General features: G+C 35.1%; 1 protein-coding gene across 2 annotated transcripts in view; it reads right to left on the bottom strand.

The window, feature by feature from the left end:
- The window catches only part of LOC148955028 (uncharacterized), a 76,427-nt gene that overhangs the window by 21,090 nt on the left and 36,554 nt on the right, over positions 1–18,783 (bottom strand). For both annotated transcript variants that reach the window (XM_089099802.1, XM_089099810.1), the window contains exon 3: positions 1,560–1,732. In XM_089099802.1, coding sequence (XP_088955928.1) covers positions 1,560–1,732 — 173 coding nt within the window. The remainder of the gene's footprint in view (positions 1–1,559; positions 1,733–18,783) is intronic.

The raw sequence follows: 18,783 nt of genomic DNA, 5'->3' as shown, positions 1-18,783 counted from the left end.
TATTTTACATTTCATCCCCAAGGCCACTAAAACTACGGGTCAAAATCTATAGCCCTGTATGTATTTGAATCTTATAAAAGTCCTCAAATGTTTATTGACGTGTGAACCACCCAGCTGCAAAATCAAGGTTTATTGCTAAGAAGTTAAAAAGTGAAAACCTTGCTTTTTACTCGAAGAATATAAAATTTGAGATCGTAAAATAAAACGAATAGTAATAAAAACTTCGTCAAATTTACTGGACTTGAATTTATGTAATAATATTTTATGATGTTCTTAATCTGTTAGGATTCAAATAATAGTCGTCTTACAAGCGTTGTAAAGAGAAAAATTGCTTTGAAATACACCTTCTTTCACCTTCACCTTCAATACCTCCGAAACTATTCTTTTTTAATGTTCGCTTAAATTACAAGTTACTACTTTTTTTCGTTTTTATTATTTTATTATTTTGAAATAAACTAAACTACCCAATTATCTGGCATTATCAACCTCAAAGTACTTTATATATTTCTAAAAAAATATAAATTTCGAAAAAATTATTTGTAAAAGAAAATAATAAGAACTTCATATGAGTGTTTCAGATGCATGTTTGGGGAAGTCTTCTTTAAATTACAAAAAAAAAAAATTCAGTACTGAAGTATATTCTTAACATTGCAGTCTCTCAAGTATTTCAACTAAAAACTTGTATACCTGATTACTCATTGAACGCTCATAGTCATTTTGTCTAAGAGTTCTTCTAAGAATGCTCTTAGAAGTCATTTTGAGCAAATCAACAATAAGATTTACTTTAGCATATGTTCCGTGGACAACAAGATAAGCAAAGGACAAAATGACCTTATATATTTTTTTTCCGACGATTCGTACATTAAAAACCCAAGGCAGCGATGTAACTTTATATGAAATTTGCTGCATATTCTTTAGTCTGATCTTCGTCAGTTTACTCGGAATGGCTAATAGTCCGGTAAAAATGCGGTTTTGACCCAGAATTGAGCAACGGAAATGTTTTCCAATCAAAATGTTCAGAGAAATCCGCTTAATAACACATCTAAAATCGCCCAAAATTGGCCGTGCAGAAATTATAATACCAAAAATGGAATTTTTGCCCATTCTGACCTAGCCTAGATTGGAAATAGGGCAATAATTTTGGAATTTGTCAATTATGATGTGCTTTCGGTCTCCCGAGACTTGAACGAATAAGAAACGACCTTTGAATCCTCCGAATACTGCACAAATTAAGATTCGGATTTTTCTTCCCCCTCTGATCTAGCTTGGTTGGAAATGGCGTACTAAGTGATGGAATTTTACAATCCTGAAAAAGGGGTATTTCTAAACGGCCAATTTTGGCCGATTATGGATACATTAATTAATTGCTGCTTCTGAACATTTTGGTGCCAAAAATATTTTAGTTGCTCAAATGCCGAGGTTTAATCTTTTATTTTGTAATTTTACAGGACTGAAAAATAATTGACCCCCCAGAAACAAAACGAGATGGATTATGTTAGTAGATCCAGCAACAATTAGGCAACAAGACCCACTGCAAATAACAAAAGAAAAAAATGTACCTGCACTTCTTGTCAAAGAAGTAACCTTTACTGTAAACAACCCCATTAAAAGGACCTGTGAAGCTTAGGTCGACTAGGATACCCTCTTTTGTGCATTTGACATTAAGCTCATCAATCAAGGGCATCATCATCATTTGCGGAGTTGCTACATCATTGCAATGTGAAACTCTAACCTAGAAATAAATAAGATTTATTAAGGATAGCCTAATTTCAGTTGAATGAAAAAAATAGTTTTCACAAACCAAAGTAAACAGTGACTTTGAAACTGAAAATGAACATAAATTATTCAGTATGTGAGGAGGACATACCCTCCTCATCCCCTCTTTTCTTTAAAGTTTTATATAGGTTTAATGTTACTTCTTCTTCCAATTAAAAAACCCTTGTGTTTGGTCATTTGTTCCCAAGGGACTGGGATGAAAAGTCAAACATCAAACAGTTCGTGTTGTAACTGTAAGTAAGGAGCGACCCGACTCAATAGTAATCAAAACTAAAAAACCGTAATTTTCATACCAATAGATACATCAATAGAATCAGAATTTTATGCTGATTTCAAATATATAAGTTTCAGTAAGTTTATTTTTACCCATTAAAATTCAAGCGCCTGGGAAAATTTGCCTTATTTTCGAAAAAAAGGGGAAAACAGCCCCTAAAAGTCATAGAACTTCAATGACAATCACACCATCAGATTCAGCGTATTAGAGAACCCTACTATAGAAGTTTCAAGCTCCTATCTGCAAAAATGTGGAATTTTGTAATTTTTTCCAGAAGAAAGATCACGGATGCGTGTTTATTTATTTTATTATTTTTTTTTTTTCCCAGGGGTGATCGTATCGACCCAGTGGTCCTAGAATATCGTGAGAGGGCTTTTTAAGCCCTCTCTAAACCAAAAAATTGGAGGGCAACTTGGCCCCCTCCCATGCTAATTGTTTTCCCGAAGTCACCCAATCAAAATTTTGAGATAGCCATTTTGTTCAGCATTGTCGAAAATCTAATAAATATTTCTTTGAGGATGACTTAATCCCCCACAGTTCCCGGGGGAAGGAGTGCAAGTTATGAACTTTGCCGATTGTTTACATATATCCTAGTATTGGTCAATGGGAATTATACAGACGTTTCAGGAGGTTTTTTTTCTGGTGGGGGGGGGGGTCGGGGGAGGATCTTTCCATGGAGGATTTTTCCGTGGGGGAAGGGACATTTCTATAAATGGAGCGCCGGATTTCCCAGCATTATTTAAAAAACGATCAGAAATTAAATAAAAAAACTATTTTTTTCAACTGAAAGTAAGGAGTAACGTTAAAACTTAAAACAAACAGAAATTATTACGTATATGAACGGGTTCTCCCCCTAGTCAATACCTCGCCCTTTACGCTAAAGTATTTCTAGTGCCTTCAAAAGAGCTATCTATTCTAATTAACCGGCCTTTGTGATTCAGGGGTATGTGATTCGAAAAAATTCGAACTTTAGCGTAAAGAGCGAGGTATTAACTAGGGGTAAACTCCCTAATATACGTAATAAAAACATACAAATATTGAAGTTCGTTAGGTAAGTTAATTCGTAAGTTACGTCATAACAAAATTTCGAGAAAGCCATTTAGCCAAAACAAGTAAAATGAATATGCAAATTTCATTCTAATTATTCATGTACGGTGAGCCAAATTCAAAGCTGCATTAATTCAAAAACGTTCAGAAATCAAATTAAAAAAACAAGTTTTTTTAACTGACAATAAAGAGCGACGTTAAAAACTAAAACGAACGGAAATTATGCTATATATGAACGGGGTTGTCCCCTCCCCAACGCCTCGCTCTTTACGCTAAATTTTGACTCTGTCACACAACTCTATTTTCTAAAACATTAAAAAACTTTAGCTTAAAGAGCAAGGTGTTGAGGAGGGGACAGCCCCTTTCATATACGGAATAATTTCTGTTCGTTTTAAGTTTTAATGTCGCTCCTTGCTTTCAGTTAAAAAAAACTTGTTTTTTCTATTTAATTATCTTAAAGAATGAGGGCAAACGATCAAAAGACTTTTACACCATGTTGTAGAGAAAAAAAACTGAACCACATATCCAAAGTTGCACATTCTAGGCCAACGCAAAATTTTTTTTTTGCTTTTCGTGTCAATTTTTTCAGTTTTTCTAAAAAAAAAAGAAGTGTTAGTGAATATTCGTTATTCGTATATGAAGTATCATCCCCATGTTAAATGAATAGCTGAGCCCGAAAATGAAAGCAAATTTGATGTACAATGTTTAATAATTTAAAGTTTAATTATTAAAAAAAAAAGTTTAATAATCATCAAAATGTGATTTTACTTTTCTCGTCGTTGTGACCTCTTTTTCACCATACTATCAGAAGGCAACTATTTTGACATAAAGTGACGAACTGAGCCCAAATAATAATTAACCTGATGTAACGTCTACTAGAAAACCCGTTTCATATTCATCAATATGCACTTTTCTTATTTTCATTTGACATGTTTCTTTCAGCACTTGTTTCTTTCGTGTTTTATTTTCTGGGAAATGATTTCCATGGAAGGGGGCATTTTTGGAGTGATCGAGAAACCGATTAGAGATTAAAGTCTTATTCAAATGAAAGAATACTAATTAGAATTTTTCAGGGTGAATCGTCCACAAGCAATTTAACAGGGAGGGGGGATACTCAGCGAGGATGGAACTGTCTGGAGGGAATTTAACGGGGGGGGGGTGTACTTTACGTTAGATGACATTTCCAGCGAGGAGTTTGCCGTAAGAAGGAGGGGTACATTTCATAAAGGGTGAGCCAGATTTACCGGAATTATTTAAAAACGAACAGAAATTATGCCATATATGAAGGGATGCCCCCTCCTCAATACCTTACTCTTTACGCTAAAGTTTAACTGTTTACTAAAATTGAAACACGGGGGCCGTTTAATTAGAATAGAAAGTTTTTTTTAAGTGCTAACAGCTTTAGCGTAAAGAGCAAGATATTAAGGAGAGGAAACCCTTCATATCCGGAGTAAATCTGCTAAAACTAATATGCAAATTTTGTTGTAATTTTTCATGGACGGTGAGCCAAATTCGAATCTGTATTAGTTGAAAAACGTTCAAAAATTAAATAAAAAAAAACAAGTTGTTTCTTAACTGAAAGTAAGGAGCGACATTAAAACTTAAAATATCTAGAAATTATTCCGTATATGAAAGGGGCTGTCCCCTCCTCAACCCTTCGCTCTTTACACTAAAGTTTCTATTGTTTTAAAAAGTAGAGTTGTGACAAAGAGTCAAACTTTAGCGTAAAAAGCGAGGCGCTGTGGAGGGGACAGCCACTGTCATCTAATTTTTCTTCGTTTTAAGTTTTAATGTTGCTCCTTACTTTCAGTTAAAAAAAACTTTTTTTTGTTTTAATTTAATCAAGTCAAAAGTTGTTGGGGTGGGTATTGAGTTAAATCGAAGACACTGCCTGCATCCAGGTGGCCAAACGGTGTGCCTAGAGTATTTCAAGAACATTAAACTGATACCCTAGGTTGTTCTTGGTGTTATGCAGACGCGCCCTTTTGAAAACGTAGATGCAGATAGGGCCTTTGATTTAGTTCAACATCCTCTGAAAGTTGCAACTTAATACCGTTAGTCGTTTCTGACATATTGCAAATGCGTGCTTTTAACAACCTAAATGCATAGTAAATGCAGTAGTGCTCAGCTTAATACACTTTCAAAACTTTCAGGGATTGTTGAACTGAGTAAAGAGACACAATGCGCATCTAGGTTGTCTAAAGGGTGTACCTGCAATAGTTCAGGAACGGCTAAGGGTAAAAAGTCAAAACTGCCAGGGAATGCTGAAGGGGATGTTGAACTCCATCCATGTCGTCCAGGTCGCCAAAAGGGCGCAAATGTAATATCTCAAGAACGGCTAAGGGTATCAAATTAAAAATTTCAGGTAAAGACACAACCTGCATCTAGGTGACCACAGGGCGTATTTGGAGAATCTCAAATATGGATAAGGATATTAAATTGAATTTTTCGAAGGATTTTAAAGGGGAGAGGTTGGTAAACTAAATCAAAAGACACTGTGTATCCAGGTTGTCGAAAGGACGTAGTTGCAATATCTCATGGTATGCTAAGGGTATCACGTTAAAAACTTAAAAAAAAAACTTTTTCGCATGCTGACCAGTGGTCTGCGTTGCTTAGGTACCGATCTTCTGATTCAACACCTTCGGCCGGGAGTACAATGCGTGGTTAGGGGCAAATCATCCGACGTGTTTTCCCGTCATCCAATCTTCCCGTGTTTTCCCGCCAGATTTCTCCAGGTATCTATTTAGAGCTGGGTTGACTCTAGCTGAGCTTACAGAGTCACGCCGTTAACCCTCGTTCCAAACCAAAAAACCAACAACACCAGGATTCGAACCCCTGACCTCAGGATTTTCAGGAAATTATTATGAGGGGTCTCGAAACTAAATCAAAAGACACTATCAATACTGAGATCGTCAAAAACACATATCTGCAGCTTCTAGGACGCAGCTAAGTGCATTAAGTTCAAACTTTCGCTGATTGTTGAGGGGGGTTCTGAACAAAACCAAAAGACATTAAGTGCATTCAAATTGCAACAATGGCATATATCCAGTATCTCGGGAATGCCTTAGGGTAATAATTAAAAATTTCTAGGAAATGTAGGGGGATATGTTGAACTAAATAAAAAACACTATGCATTTAGGTTGTCAAAAGCACGCATTTGGAATATGTCAGAAACGGCTGACAATATCAAGTTGCATCTTTCAGAGGATGTTGAACTAAATCAAAGGCCCTATGTGCATCTATGTTTTGAAAAGAGCGCGTCAATATAATACCAAGAACAACTTAGGGTATCAATTTAAAACTTTTAGGGAAGGCCGAAGGAGGGGTTAAACTGAATGAAGGGACACAATGTGCTTCCAGGTTGTCAAAAGGATTTATGTGTAACATTTCAGGAGCGGCAGAGGGTATTAAGTTGAAAATTTCAGGGAATGTTTTTTAAAGCTTATTTTTAGAAATTCCGTTTCTATTCACAAGGGCAACTCTTCGTTCTTTTTTTTTTTTTTTACTTGTAAACTGTTTAATTTAAGCGTATTTAGTACTGAGGAAGATCCCTACTCATTCCTTCACCTCAGTTTTTTACATTCAAGTTTTTCATTCGTACGACAATGTTTGGAGAATGATAGCCATCCTTTAAAAAAATGTATCCTTCCAGACATATATTAAGGGTCTAAAAATTCAAAAATTAATTATAGGAGTTATCATTTCTATAGCTTGCACGGTGAACTCTTCAAGCGAATCCTTTTTTATAGTTATGTCTGGGCTGGGGCCATACTGTTTTTGGGCCGTCACCCGTGGCCTTTTGAGGGCCATTTTTTTGTTTAGTTGTCAATACTAACAGACTTTGGACCATCAAAACCATGAGATAGCCCTCAGCCGAAGTACATTGAAATTTCATGACACGGATGTTAATGATGAAATTTGAAGAATAACTGCATGAATAAATCGTTAAGAAAATGGTCCTGCTCACTGAATTAAAAAGTAGTTCAGGGTATTTTCAGCCTTCGATCATGGTAGGAAATGAAACTTAAGATTATTTATCTCCATGCGAAACCGCAGACCGAGCTTTGAGTGGGATGACATTGTAAGTATACAAGAACGAATTATTCATCATCAGTAAACTATGGAATGTATAATCCCCCTTCGCTCAAAAACACCTGTCAGGGACAAATGCTCAAAAAACACCTGTCTAATAGCGCACAGGCAATGAACGGTGAACGATTCATAAAATATAATTAATGTGGCATATAACTGAATGTATACAAGAAAAACCCATATTTTCCACATATAGACGCCACTTTATAGACAGTTGATTCCTATTCATCTTAAAGCTTAGAGAGGGCTTTTTGGGTCATTAAATAAAAAAAACAAGTTTTTTAAACTGAAAGTAAGGAGCGACATTAAAACTTAAAACGAACAGAAATTATTCCGTATATGAAAGGGGCTGTCCCCTCCTCAACACCTCGCTCTTTACGCTAAAGTTTTTTATTGTTTTAAAAAATAAACTTGTGAGACAGAGTCAAACTTTAGCGTAAAGAGCGAGGCGTTGAGGAGGGGACAGCCCCTTTCATATACGGAATAATTTCTGTTCGTTTTAAGTTTTAATGTCGCTCCTTACTTTCAGTTTTAAAAAACTTGTTTTTTTTATTTAATTTCGGTTCGTTTTTTAGTTAATGCAGCTTTTATTTGCATAAAAATTTTACTTTTCTTTTGCTAAATGGGTGTCTTTACAAATTAATTTACGTAACTAACTTCTATATTCGTGTATTTTTCTTCTGGCAAAAAAAATACAAAGTTGCAGATTTTTGCAGATATGAGCTTGAAACCTATGTAATATTGTTTTCTGATACGCTGAATCTGACGGTGTGATTTTCATTAAAATTCTTTCACTTGTAGGGGATGTTTCCCCCTCTTTAAAAAATCGAGTAAATTTTCTCAGGCTCGTAGCCTTTGATGAGTAATACTAAACTTAATAAAATTTATATATTTAGGATCAGCATTATAAACACATTCTTTTGATACATTTATTGACATCAAAATTTTGTTTTTAAAATTTTCGAATACTATTGAGCCGTATCGCTTGTTTTTTTATTGTTTTTTTTATTACGTATATGTTATTACTTATATGAAGGGGTTTTCCCCTTAGTCAATACCACGCCCTTTACGTTAAAAGTTAAAAAAAATTTTAATTCACAAACCCCTGAAACACCAAGGCCGTTTAATTAGAAAAGATAGCTCTTTTGAAAGTACTTAAAAAAACTGTAGCGTAAAGAGCAAGGTATTGACTTGGGGGAGAACCCCCTCACATACGTTATAATTTCTGTTCGTTTTAAGTTCTAATATTCCTTCTTACATTTCAGTTGAAAAAACTTATTTTTTTTATTTAATTTCTGAATGTTTCTTAAATAATGCTTGGAAATCCGGCGCCCCCTTCATAGAAATGTCCCTTACCCCAAAGAAACATCCTCCACGGAAATATTATCCAGAGTAACCCCCTCCTCTAGCCCCCCCCCCTCCAGAAAAAATCCTTCCTGAAAATGGTTGTATACTTCCCAATAACCAATAAATAATGCTGGCAAGTTCGGCGCCCCCTTCATGGCAATTTCCCTTCCCCCATGAAAAGTTCCTTCATGAACAGATCCTCCTACATAACCACCGACCCACCCATACCTCCCACTACCAGAAAAAAACCTCCTGAAAACTTCTGTATACTTCCCAATAACCAATACTATATGTTAACATTGGGTAAAGTTCATAACTTTTAGCCCTCCCTCTGGGAAATTCGGGGGATTAAGTCATCCTAAGAGACATATTTACCATATTTTCGACCATGCTGAACAAAATGGCTATCTCAAAATTTTGATCGGGTGATTTTGGGAAAAAAATAAGCTTGGGAGGGGGCCTAGTTGCCCTCCATTTTTTTTGGTCACTTAAAAAGGGCACTAGAACTTTTAATTTCCGTTCTAATGAGCCCTCCCACGATATTCTAGGACCACTGGGTCGATACGATCACCCCTGGGAAAAAAAGAACAAACAAACAAAAAAACAAATGAACATGCACCCGTGATCTTTCTTCCGACAAAAAATGCAAAATTCTACGTTTTTGTAAATAGATGCTTGAAACCTCTACAGTAGGGGTCTATCATACGCTGGATATGATAGTATAATTTTCATTGAGGCTCTGTTACTTTTAGGGGGTCTTTCCCCCTTTTTTGAAAATCAGCCACATTTTCTCAGGCGCGTAACTTTTGATGAGTAGCACTAAACTTGATGAAAGTTATATATTTGAAATCAAAATTGAAATCTGATTCTTTTGATATATCTATTGGTATCAAAAACCCGTTTTCTAGAGTTTCGGTTACCATTGAGCTGGGTCGCTCCTTACTTACAGTTCGTTACCACGAACTGTTTGATATATCAACATGCTATTCAATGCCACATTTACGTTTAAGCCTGAAGCTTTTAAGTTTTTAATATTAAGCTTTTTAGCGAAAATTTCTTCTCCAAAGGAAGTGCCATTTTAAAGTGACTACATTGGGATATCGTATAAGATATCGTATAACCACGATTGGATCGTGATTATCACGGTCCAGCCATATTTGACCTCCCCCCCTACCTACAGCCCGCCTACTCTTGTGCATATGAGTGCCTTACAAGCTAAGTGCCCAAAATAACTTAATTTTTTGGCAAATAAAGTGATTCTTTTGGCCGTTCCAACTCGCCTTGCTTACCAAAGAAAAAATGAATTGTATTTTATTTGCACCTTCGAATCAAGTATTGTTCAATTATCTTAGTTGTAAGACTTGCGAAATATTCAAATTATTTCCATATTGGGTCTAACTCTTTTGACAAACTAGCAAACCGAGCCAAAAAAAAAACTATTACTTTGCGTAAATAGCATGTGTGAAACAAGCATTCAGTTGAGGTATGTACATAAAAATTAAAAATTCGTAGGGACAGAATACTTACAAGAGATTCTGTAAATGCAAGAGAAAAATAGCATAGCTTAGAGGTCTTAGGGGACCCCTATTAGAGCCCCACTTCATTTCTTTTTCCCTGGTAGCACTACACACCTTAGCTATTACACTGAAACCATGTAAATGGCTGAAAGCAAAGTCAAGGAGACCCGATCGTATGCCAGATCCAAGCCTTTACCTGCATCTCAGAGCGCTGTTACCTGACCTCACCAGGAGCTTCTTTTAAAGACCAGACTTAAAACCCCGAGTCTTAGCATTGCTACTATGTGATTTGATTCCACCTACCCACTGAGCTTCATCAGACTTCTGCTGAAGAAGACCAGTAATCTCACTGTTTTGTTTCTAAGCTGAGAACCTTGTAACTCTAGAAGCTACTCAATTTCTAGAAGCCGCCTTAAAATTATTTGCAGATATCACCGATACTGACAATAAAGGGCAGAATGAAACATTGATAATTCCCACTAGAAGTATCGTTTCAGGTTGAAACATTGTGTATAACCAGCTGGATAATTACAGCCCAGAAACACCCAGTCGTAACCATAGTTTTGAATTCGAGATTGTGGTCAGCAATAGCAGTCCTAGTCTTAGACAGGGAAGAGACTGTCACAAACGCAAAGCAAATATCTCCTATCTTTAAGTGTCTTGTTAGTTGTCAACCCATTAAGTGCAGCAATCCAAAACAAGCATTACCTATCTGAACCTAATGAGCGAGGAATTCAAGTCTTAACTATGTCTCTTCAAATACGACACCAAAGAACGAGTCATTAAAACAACATAATAGAATTTTTCACTATTGGTTAATAAATGAAATATACCCTTCCGTTGGCACGGAAAGCATTCCAGATGGCAAAGACAATCCCTGTGATATTGGTTAAGGCTGGACGGTATGAAAACCGAAAATTAGCTATGCAGAAGAAATTTACTGTGCAAAAATGGGGCGGTTATCTTTTGATGAATACAAACGGGTTTAGAAGGCGGTCCTTAACTTGACTCTGCAAAATTTGAATAGCAGGGTTTCAAGCTCTCACCTGATTTTAAAAGACAAAATCGCCAAAAAGGTAAAAAGTGGATAGATATGTAGAATTTTTTTTTCCTCTGAACATTAGCCTTTAGAAATTGAGAAAATAATAGAAATTTAAAAAAGAAGAAGGATCAATTAAAGAAAAACATAAGGACGTCTGATAAAACATTGACAGGAAAGAATACACTTATTTAGCAAGGGTACCGGCAGAAAATTTTCCAGGGGGGGACAGACGCCAAATTAGCAGTGGTAGTTGGGGGACATGAAATATATTTCAGGATATCTATTTTTGTAAGAATAAGTTTAATTTTAAATACTTTTAGTGAAAAACTCTCAAATAAAAAGAGCAATTAAATTACATGCAAAATGAAAAAAAATACAGTAAATTTTAAACAACAAGGATTCCTGGCAAAATGTTCACTTTATTTAATCAACAATATATTTATTTATTGTGCATTTAATCTTAAAAGAAAACCAGATTCAAACCAAAATTACAGAAAGATTTATTGCTTCCATAGATTATAACAGATGTAGACTTGGCTTTATGCAATTTTCTACTCCTTAGAATAGTTTACAGAAAGACTAGAGATACTCAAAAATCATCCTGCCTGCATATATACCACGTCTTGATTTTATACCGGCTATGTAAAATGTACCTCTTTCATAACAGGACAATTCTCCACCTTGAACTTAAATCCCTTTTATATTCAGACAGTTAAAAATTTACAGAACAGCGAAAGAAAAGCTAAATTTAAACTTACAATCCAGCTGTCAAATTGATTCTCTTTCTTTTTATCAGCCTATACAACTAAATAAAGTTAACAGGTTAAAAAAAAATTGTCACGAGAGAATCTTATCAAATAGTTTGTGAAAAAAAAAAAACTGGAAGTAAAAAGTGACTTGAGCCAATTTTCGCCAAAACTAAAAATGGAATTCTCTTGACAATTGCTAGACCGACAGTATTAGTTTCTTATGCTGATTCTAAATATAGTTTATTGTTACCCACCCACAACTAGAAATTTGAGAAAATTTGCCTAGTTTTAGAAAAAAAGGGGAACACCCCTAGAAATGTGAGTGATCTTATTGAAAATCGCTTAATAAAAAAAAAATCATATCAGACAACTCTACTATAGAGGTTTCGAGCTCCAATCTTCAAAATTGGAATGGAGTTTCGCATTTTTTTTTTCAGAAGAAACATCGTCGATGCATGCTTATTTGTTTTGATTTTTCCCAGGGATCATTGTATCAAAGCGAATGTCCAAGAAAATTTGGAGGGAGCTTATTCAAACGTAAATTGAAAGCTCTTTTTTAAATGACTATGCACGTTGGGCCAGAGGAAAGTCTAGTTTTCTGGCATTTTATGGTACCAAACTACGACTTTACCCCAAAGAGGATGAATTTGCAATCAATTTAAAATTCTGAGAAGTTAATTGATTTAAAAGTACCAATAACTGTATTTTATACTTCCCAGTTGCAAAAGAAGTAATGCCAAACGGTGGTAGTACTGGATTCAACCAAGTTGATTCACTTTATTTGTAATGAAATTAGGCTACGTTGGGTGATCTGTAATTGCGTATCAGCTACAATGAGGGGGGGGAGTCATTCTATAGGCGGGGATAGGCTAGAGTCCTAAAAAAGTACATATTAATGGAAACACTGCTTACTCATCATGAGGCTTCACATAAATTTCAAAAGAGGTAGAAACGAGTCGGAAATAATTAAAATGTTTCTCTATACAGCTAAAATATTAAATTCCCATATCTTCCAGCACAGAGGGGGAAAAAACAAGGCAGGCCAGTAGAACCCCCTTATTGAATACGGGACGACACCACTGCTGCCATCTACAATTTAGTCTAACGCCGACGGGACATAATTTATTCAAGGATTATCGATCGAGTCTAATCGATGGTGTCAAGGTCGATTTATTTGTTGTTCGTCCAGGTGTATTGTCTCCGGGGCAAAGTTTGCACATGCGCATTGACGGTGGGGACGAGATGTATTGATCTAGGACTCGATGGGGGAAGTGAATTTCCGCGAACTTGATTTACATAATTGCTAGGGAGAATGTATTGATCCAGGGCTCGACTAGGACAAGTGGATTTTCGAGAAATTGATTGCGTAATCGAAGGGGAAGTGGATTTCCGAAAAAATTGATTGCGTAATCGACTGGGACAAGTGAATTTCTGAGAACTTGATTTACATAATCGGTGGGAGAATTTTATTGATCCGATAACGGGGAAACAGGAATTTTATGCCTCCTTCTAAGCCAAGGAGAGGGCCAGAAATATTAGCGGGAGAGGATTGCAGAGAATATAAGGTAAGGATTTTTGCTATAGTTTTTATTAGTCTGTGAATAAAATCCAAAGGAGTGAGAACAGTTTGACTTTACTCATTTCGATATATTTGTGCTGATGATGAGTGGAATGTTTACCCTATTAGAAGTTGATAGTGGAGTTGGTAGCAATAATACGAGAGCACCTAACATTGCGGTGGAAATCACGAGAGGATCACGGCTTTGTCTGTAATGGGATGAAGTATATGCAAGATATGTGATATCCTTGAGCAAATTTAAAATGGAGGATCAATTATGTTTCGCTAGAAAAGCTGATAGAACGTATATGAAGAGACTTCAATGAGCTTTAAATGCACTATTCACTCATATCTAAAACAGTAAAGAGTACTACGAATTGCATATGCTTAGTATTACTGTTATCATTATCCGATAAAATTATTTCAAAATTGCAATTTTTCCCCTTCCTTTTGTTGTTAGAATGTTATGTTAAAAAAACACGGTTGGTTTAGAGTCAGCAGTCAGAGTGATAGGTTTGAAAAATGAACAAACCTGAGGAAGAGAAAATTAGATCGAATCTGGTGTTTATGGAAAAACATTTAGATTCGGATGATAATTTTCTCGAGTTATCTCTCCAACGCAGGATATTCTCTCGGGGAACACTTGACAATATAAAGGGGACTGATTCTCCCCCATTGGACTATTGTATGAAACTTTGTCCATGTGACTCAAATGCTTATACTCAATTTATTGGTATATTAATTGGAAAAAAGCAGAATAATATCGTGGATATACTTTTGAAAACATTGCCATAGATTCAATGTAGATGGCTCCCCCACTATTTGAAAGAGGTGTCGTCACAGCATTACTCCTCTCCCATTCCTCCACCCTGAATTTATCGAGCGAGGACGATCAGTTTTGTTTTAGCTGTGAGAGAATGTTGACATCGGAAACCAAAAAAAAAATGTTCTATACATGTCCACTATGCATGTACACTCTTGGCAGTTGGACTCAATGTGAGAATTGTACAATTATTGATGACTATAGTGAAAAGTGTAAATTATGTAATCCTTGTAAATTACATAGAGACTATGCAGTACAAACTAAAGGATGTAAAAACTAAAGGATGTAAGGATACGTCATCGTTATGACGACACTGCCTATTATGACTATAAACCAAGTGATTTTTAATTGGCAGTTACCGAATGTGATTCACCATTTGAAAACACTGTATGTGATATTGCTTCAAATGGACAGATTGAAACTCGTGAATTTCATAATATGAATGCAAATAGTATCATTGACTATACAAAGAGATATGCCAAGAGTGAAGTTACATTATACTGTAGAAAATGTGACCCTGACTTTGCAGTCAATCAAGATCAATATACAGTGAATCCAAATGAGTTACCGGCATTAGTGGTTCACGACAGTTGCCTATACACCGATGAAGAAATCTAAAGTGAAGATTTAAAGACATTGTTGTATGTGTACATTTTATTAATAAACAAATCCACAAACATTTTTTAAGCACTTTACTCTTAGGGCACTGAAATTTATATTATACAGGTCTGAGAGGATATTTTACTCTAGAAAGTCGTTCATAAGTAGATTGTCTACATAAAAGTCGAGAAACTGCTCGTAAGTAAAGTTGTGACATCGGAACACAAAATATAGTAGTTCATGGAAGCCCTAGCTTTTAGTCGTCAGATCCTGCACTCTCCTCCGATTTCGAATAATAGTTTTCCCACTGCTCTCAATATAGTTGCTGATGTGGGGTTTGTAGAATGTATAGGGTAGACCAAGAGGATCAAAAAATTCAATCGTCCTCATTGTTTGAAAGATGCACAGCCAATGACCCGTCAGCACAGTCAACGGACTGCTATGACCCGTTCTCAATGTAGAGTTGACATGCCGAATTTTTTCAATAAAGTCTGAAAATAGACAACAACATCTGTGATAGAATATGCGGGGGTTACCATTAAATGAGTGAATTATTTTAGTGGTTTTCTAGACACAATGTCTAGCAAAAAATTGTCTTCGGGAGAGATTTCCCAACAGGTTTAATATTGATTTAGTGAGATTAGTGCAATACTCTCAGCCAAGTTGCTATTCTGACAGAAAAGTTGTTATCACAATAAAAAAAATGTTACTTCTAAGAAAAAATTTGGTATCTTTGGTAGAAAACAGTAGAGAGCTATCTTGCTAGTTCGAACAGAAAAAGTGTTATCACTGATGAAAAATATTATTTCTAAGAGAAATTTGTGTGTGTTCAGTAAAAGTATGTTAGTATTAAGGTAAAATGTCGTTACTTTGATGAGAAGTTTTGTTAGTGTTAAGCAGAACTTGCTACTTCTGACAGACAAGTTGTTATCACAGTCAAAAAATGTTACTTCTAAGAAAAAATTTGGTATCTTTGGTGGAAAACTTGCTAGTTCGAACAGAAAAACTGTATCATTGATGAAAAATATTATTTCTAAGAGAAATTTGTGTGTGTTCATTAAAAGTATGTTAGTATTAAGGTAAAATGTCGTTACTTTGATGTGAAGGTTTGTTAGTGTTAAGCAGAACTTGCTACTTCTGACAGAAAAGTTGTTATCACAATCAAAAAAATTTTACTTCTAAGAAAAAATTTGGTATCTTTGACAGAAAACTTGCTAGTTCGAACAGAAAAAGTGTTATCACTTATGAAAAATATTATTTCTAAGATAAATTTGTGTGTGTTCAGTAAAACTATGTTAGTATTAAGGTAAAATATCGTTTCTTTGATGAGAAGGTTTGTTAGTGTTAAGCAAAACTTGCTACTTCTGACAGAAAAGTTGTTATCAAAATCAAAAAAATTTTACTTATAAGAAAAAATTTAGTATCGTTGGTAGAAAACTTGCTAGATCTAACAGAAAAAGTGTTATCATTAATGAAAAATATTATTTCTAAGAGAAATTTGTGTGTGTTCATTAAAAGTAGGATAGTATTAAGGTAAAATGTCGTTACTTTGATGAGAAGGTTTGTTATTGTTAAGCAGAACTTGCTACTTCTGACAGAAAAGTTGTTATAATAAAAAAAAATGTTACTTCTAATAAAAAATTTGGTATCTTTGACAGAAAACTTGCTAGTTCGAACCGAGAAAGTGTTATCACTGATGAAAAATATTATTTCTAAGAGAAAATTGTGTGTGTTCAGTAAACATTTGGTGGTATTAAAAAAGATTGTTGTTACTTTGATGCACACATTTTAAAATACATGTGATTTTATTAATAATATTTGATTTTTGTTCTGAAAAGACATAAAAAAGCCTTTTAAAAGTATTGCTTGGTGATGGGATATTCAAAAAGCCATGAAGTAGAGTTGTGGGTGAAAAGAATGAGTACTTCAAGTTGTAAAATTGGTTTAGGAGGGACATTACGTAAAGAAATTGTTCTGAAATAATATAAAAAAGCCTTTTGAAAAGTTCTGCTTGGCGTTGGGGTATTCAAAAAGTCATAAAGTAAAGTTGTGTGGGAAGAGATGTATTGATCATGTATTGATCTAGGACTCGAGGGGGGGGAGTGAATTTCCGAGAACTTGATTTACATAATCGCTAGGGAGAATGTATTGATCCAGGACTCGACTAGGACAAGTGTTTCCCGAGAGAGAATATCCTGCGTTGAAGAGATAATTCGAGAAAATTATCATCCAAAATCAAATGTTTTTCCATAAACACCAGATTCAATCTAATTCTCTCTTTCTCAAATTTTTTCATTTTTCAATCCTATCACTCTGACTGCTGTCTCTAGACTGACCTTGAAACGTTAGCCTAACATTTTAACAACAAAAAGAAAGGGAACATTCTCGATTTCGAAACAATTTTATCTGAAATTTACAACAAAAATACTAAGCATATACAATTAGCGATACTGTTTATTGTCTTCGACATGTTTCACTAATAAACTTAAAGCACATTGAAGTCTATTCACATATGCTATATCAACTTCTGCAGCGAAAAATAATTGATCCTCCATTTTAAATTTGCTCATGGATATCACATATCTTGCATATACTTCATCCCATTCCAGACAAAGCCCTGATCCTCTCGTGATTTCCACCGCAATGTTTGGTGCTCCTGTATTATTGCTACCAACTCCACTATCCACTTTTAATAGGGTAAACATTCCACTCATCATCAGCACAAATATATCCAAATGAGTGAAGTCAAACTGTTCTCACTCCTTTGAATTCTATTCACAGACTAATAAAAGCTAAAGAAAAAATACTTTCCTCATTTTCTCTGCAAATCCTCTCCCGCTAATATTTCCGGCCCTCTGATTGGCTTAGAAGGAGGCATGTACTTCCTGTTTCCCCGTTATCGAATCAACAAAATTCCCCCACCGATTATGTAAATCAAGTTCTCAGAAATTCATGATTTACCGGTATTAGTGGTTCACGACAGTTGAGTATACACCGATGAAGAAGAAATCTAAAGTGAAGACTTGAAGACATTATTTCACGTATACATTTTTATTAATAAACAAATCCACTTACATTTTTTAAGAACTTTACGCTTAGGTTACTGAAATTCATACTGTGAAGACCTGATAGGATATTTTCCAATAGAAATTCGTTAAGGAGTGGATTGGTTAAATAAATGTTGAGAAACTGCTATAAAAAAAGTGCTACGGAAAATCTTAGCACTAAATTAGAAACATCTTAGAAACAAAGAATATTTTAAAAAAAGTGCTACGGAAAATCTTAGGTCCAGTGCGCGAACCCTTGGCGAGAGATTAAAAAAAATTGGAAAGGTTTAAAAAGGTCGAGAAACAATGCATCACTAATCAGTCTCTACTCAGGTCAGAAACGAAAGACATCACCCCTGTCAAAGAAAAGAAGGAAAAGCCGACACGTACTTTAAACAGTAGTAGAAGGAGAAGAAGCCCCAGGAAGAGAATTGTTAGATCGAAACTAGATTTCTTCTCTTAAGATGTCCTACCTACCTCATAAGGATTTTCAACCTTCAATCACCGCCTCATTGAATCTATTCAATGCTGAAAATGTTGATGTGAGTGTCAAGCATGGATACTATGAACAATTTTATCCTCAACAACCCCTCTCTGATAATATTCACTTTCAAATCTATTCCAATGAAGACTACTCTATGGACATACCTTTGAAATGTATAGATTTACAAATGAAAGTGCGGAAATCTGATCATACATTGCCAATTCTTGCCGATGGAATATCCTATCAAAATCTTATATTAAATAATTTATTTCGTCAAATCAGTGTCTTCATTAATGGCACACTGGTGAACACAAGCAACAATCTCTCAAATTATACAAGCTTTATGCAATTAATACTGATGACACCCAAGTCATACAAGGAATTGAGAGGCACCTCCAATGGATATGAATATATTACTAATACTGAT

This window comes from Artemia sp. Qi Xiang Cuo, chromosome 2, assembly GCF_049724085.1.
Source record: "Artemia sp. Qi Xiang Cuo chromosome 2, ASM4972408v1, whole genome shotgun sequence".
Taxonomy (NCBI): domain Eukaryota; kingdom Metazoa; phylum Arthropoda; class Branchiopoda; order Anostraca; family Artemiidae; genus Artemia; species Artemia sp. Qi Xiang Cuo.
This window is presented reverse-complemented; position numbering and strand designations above follow the sequence as displayed.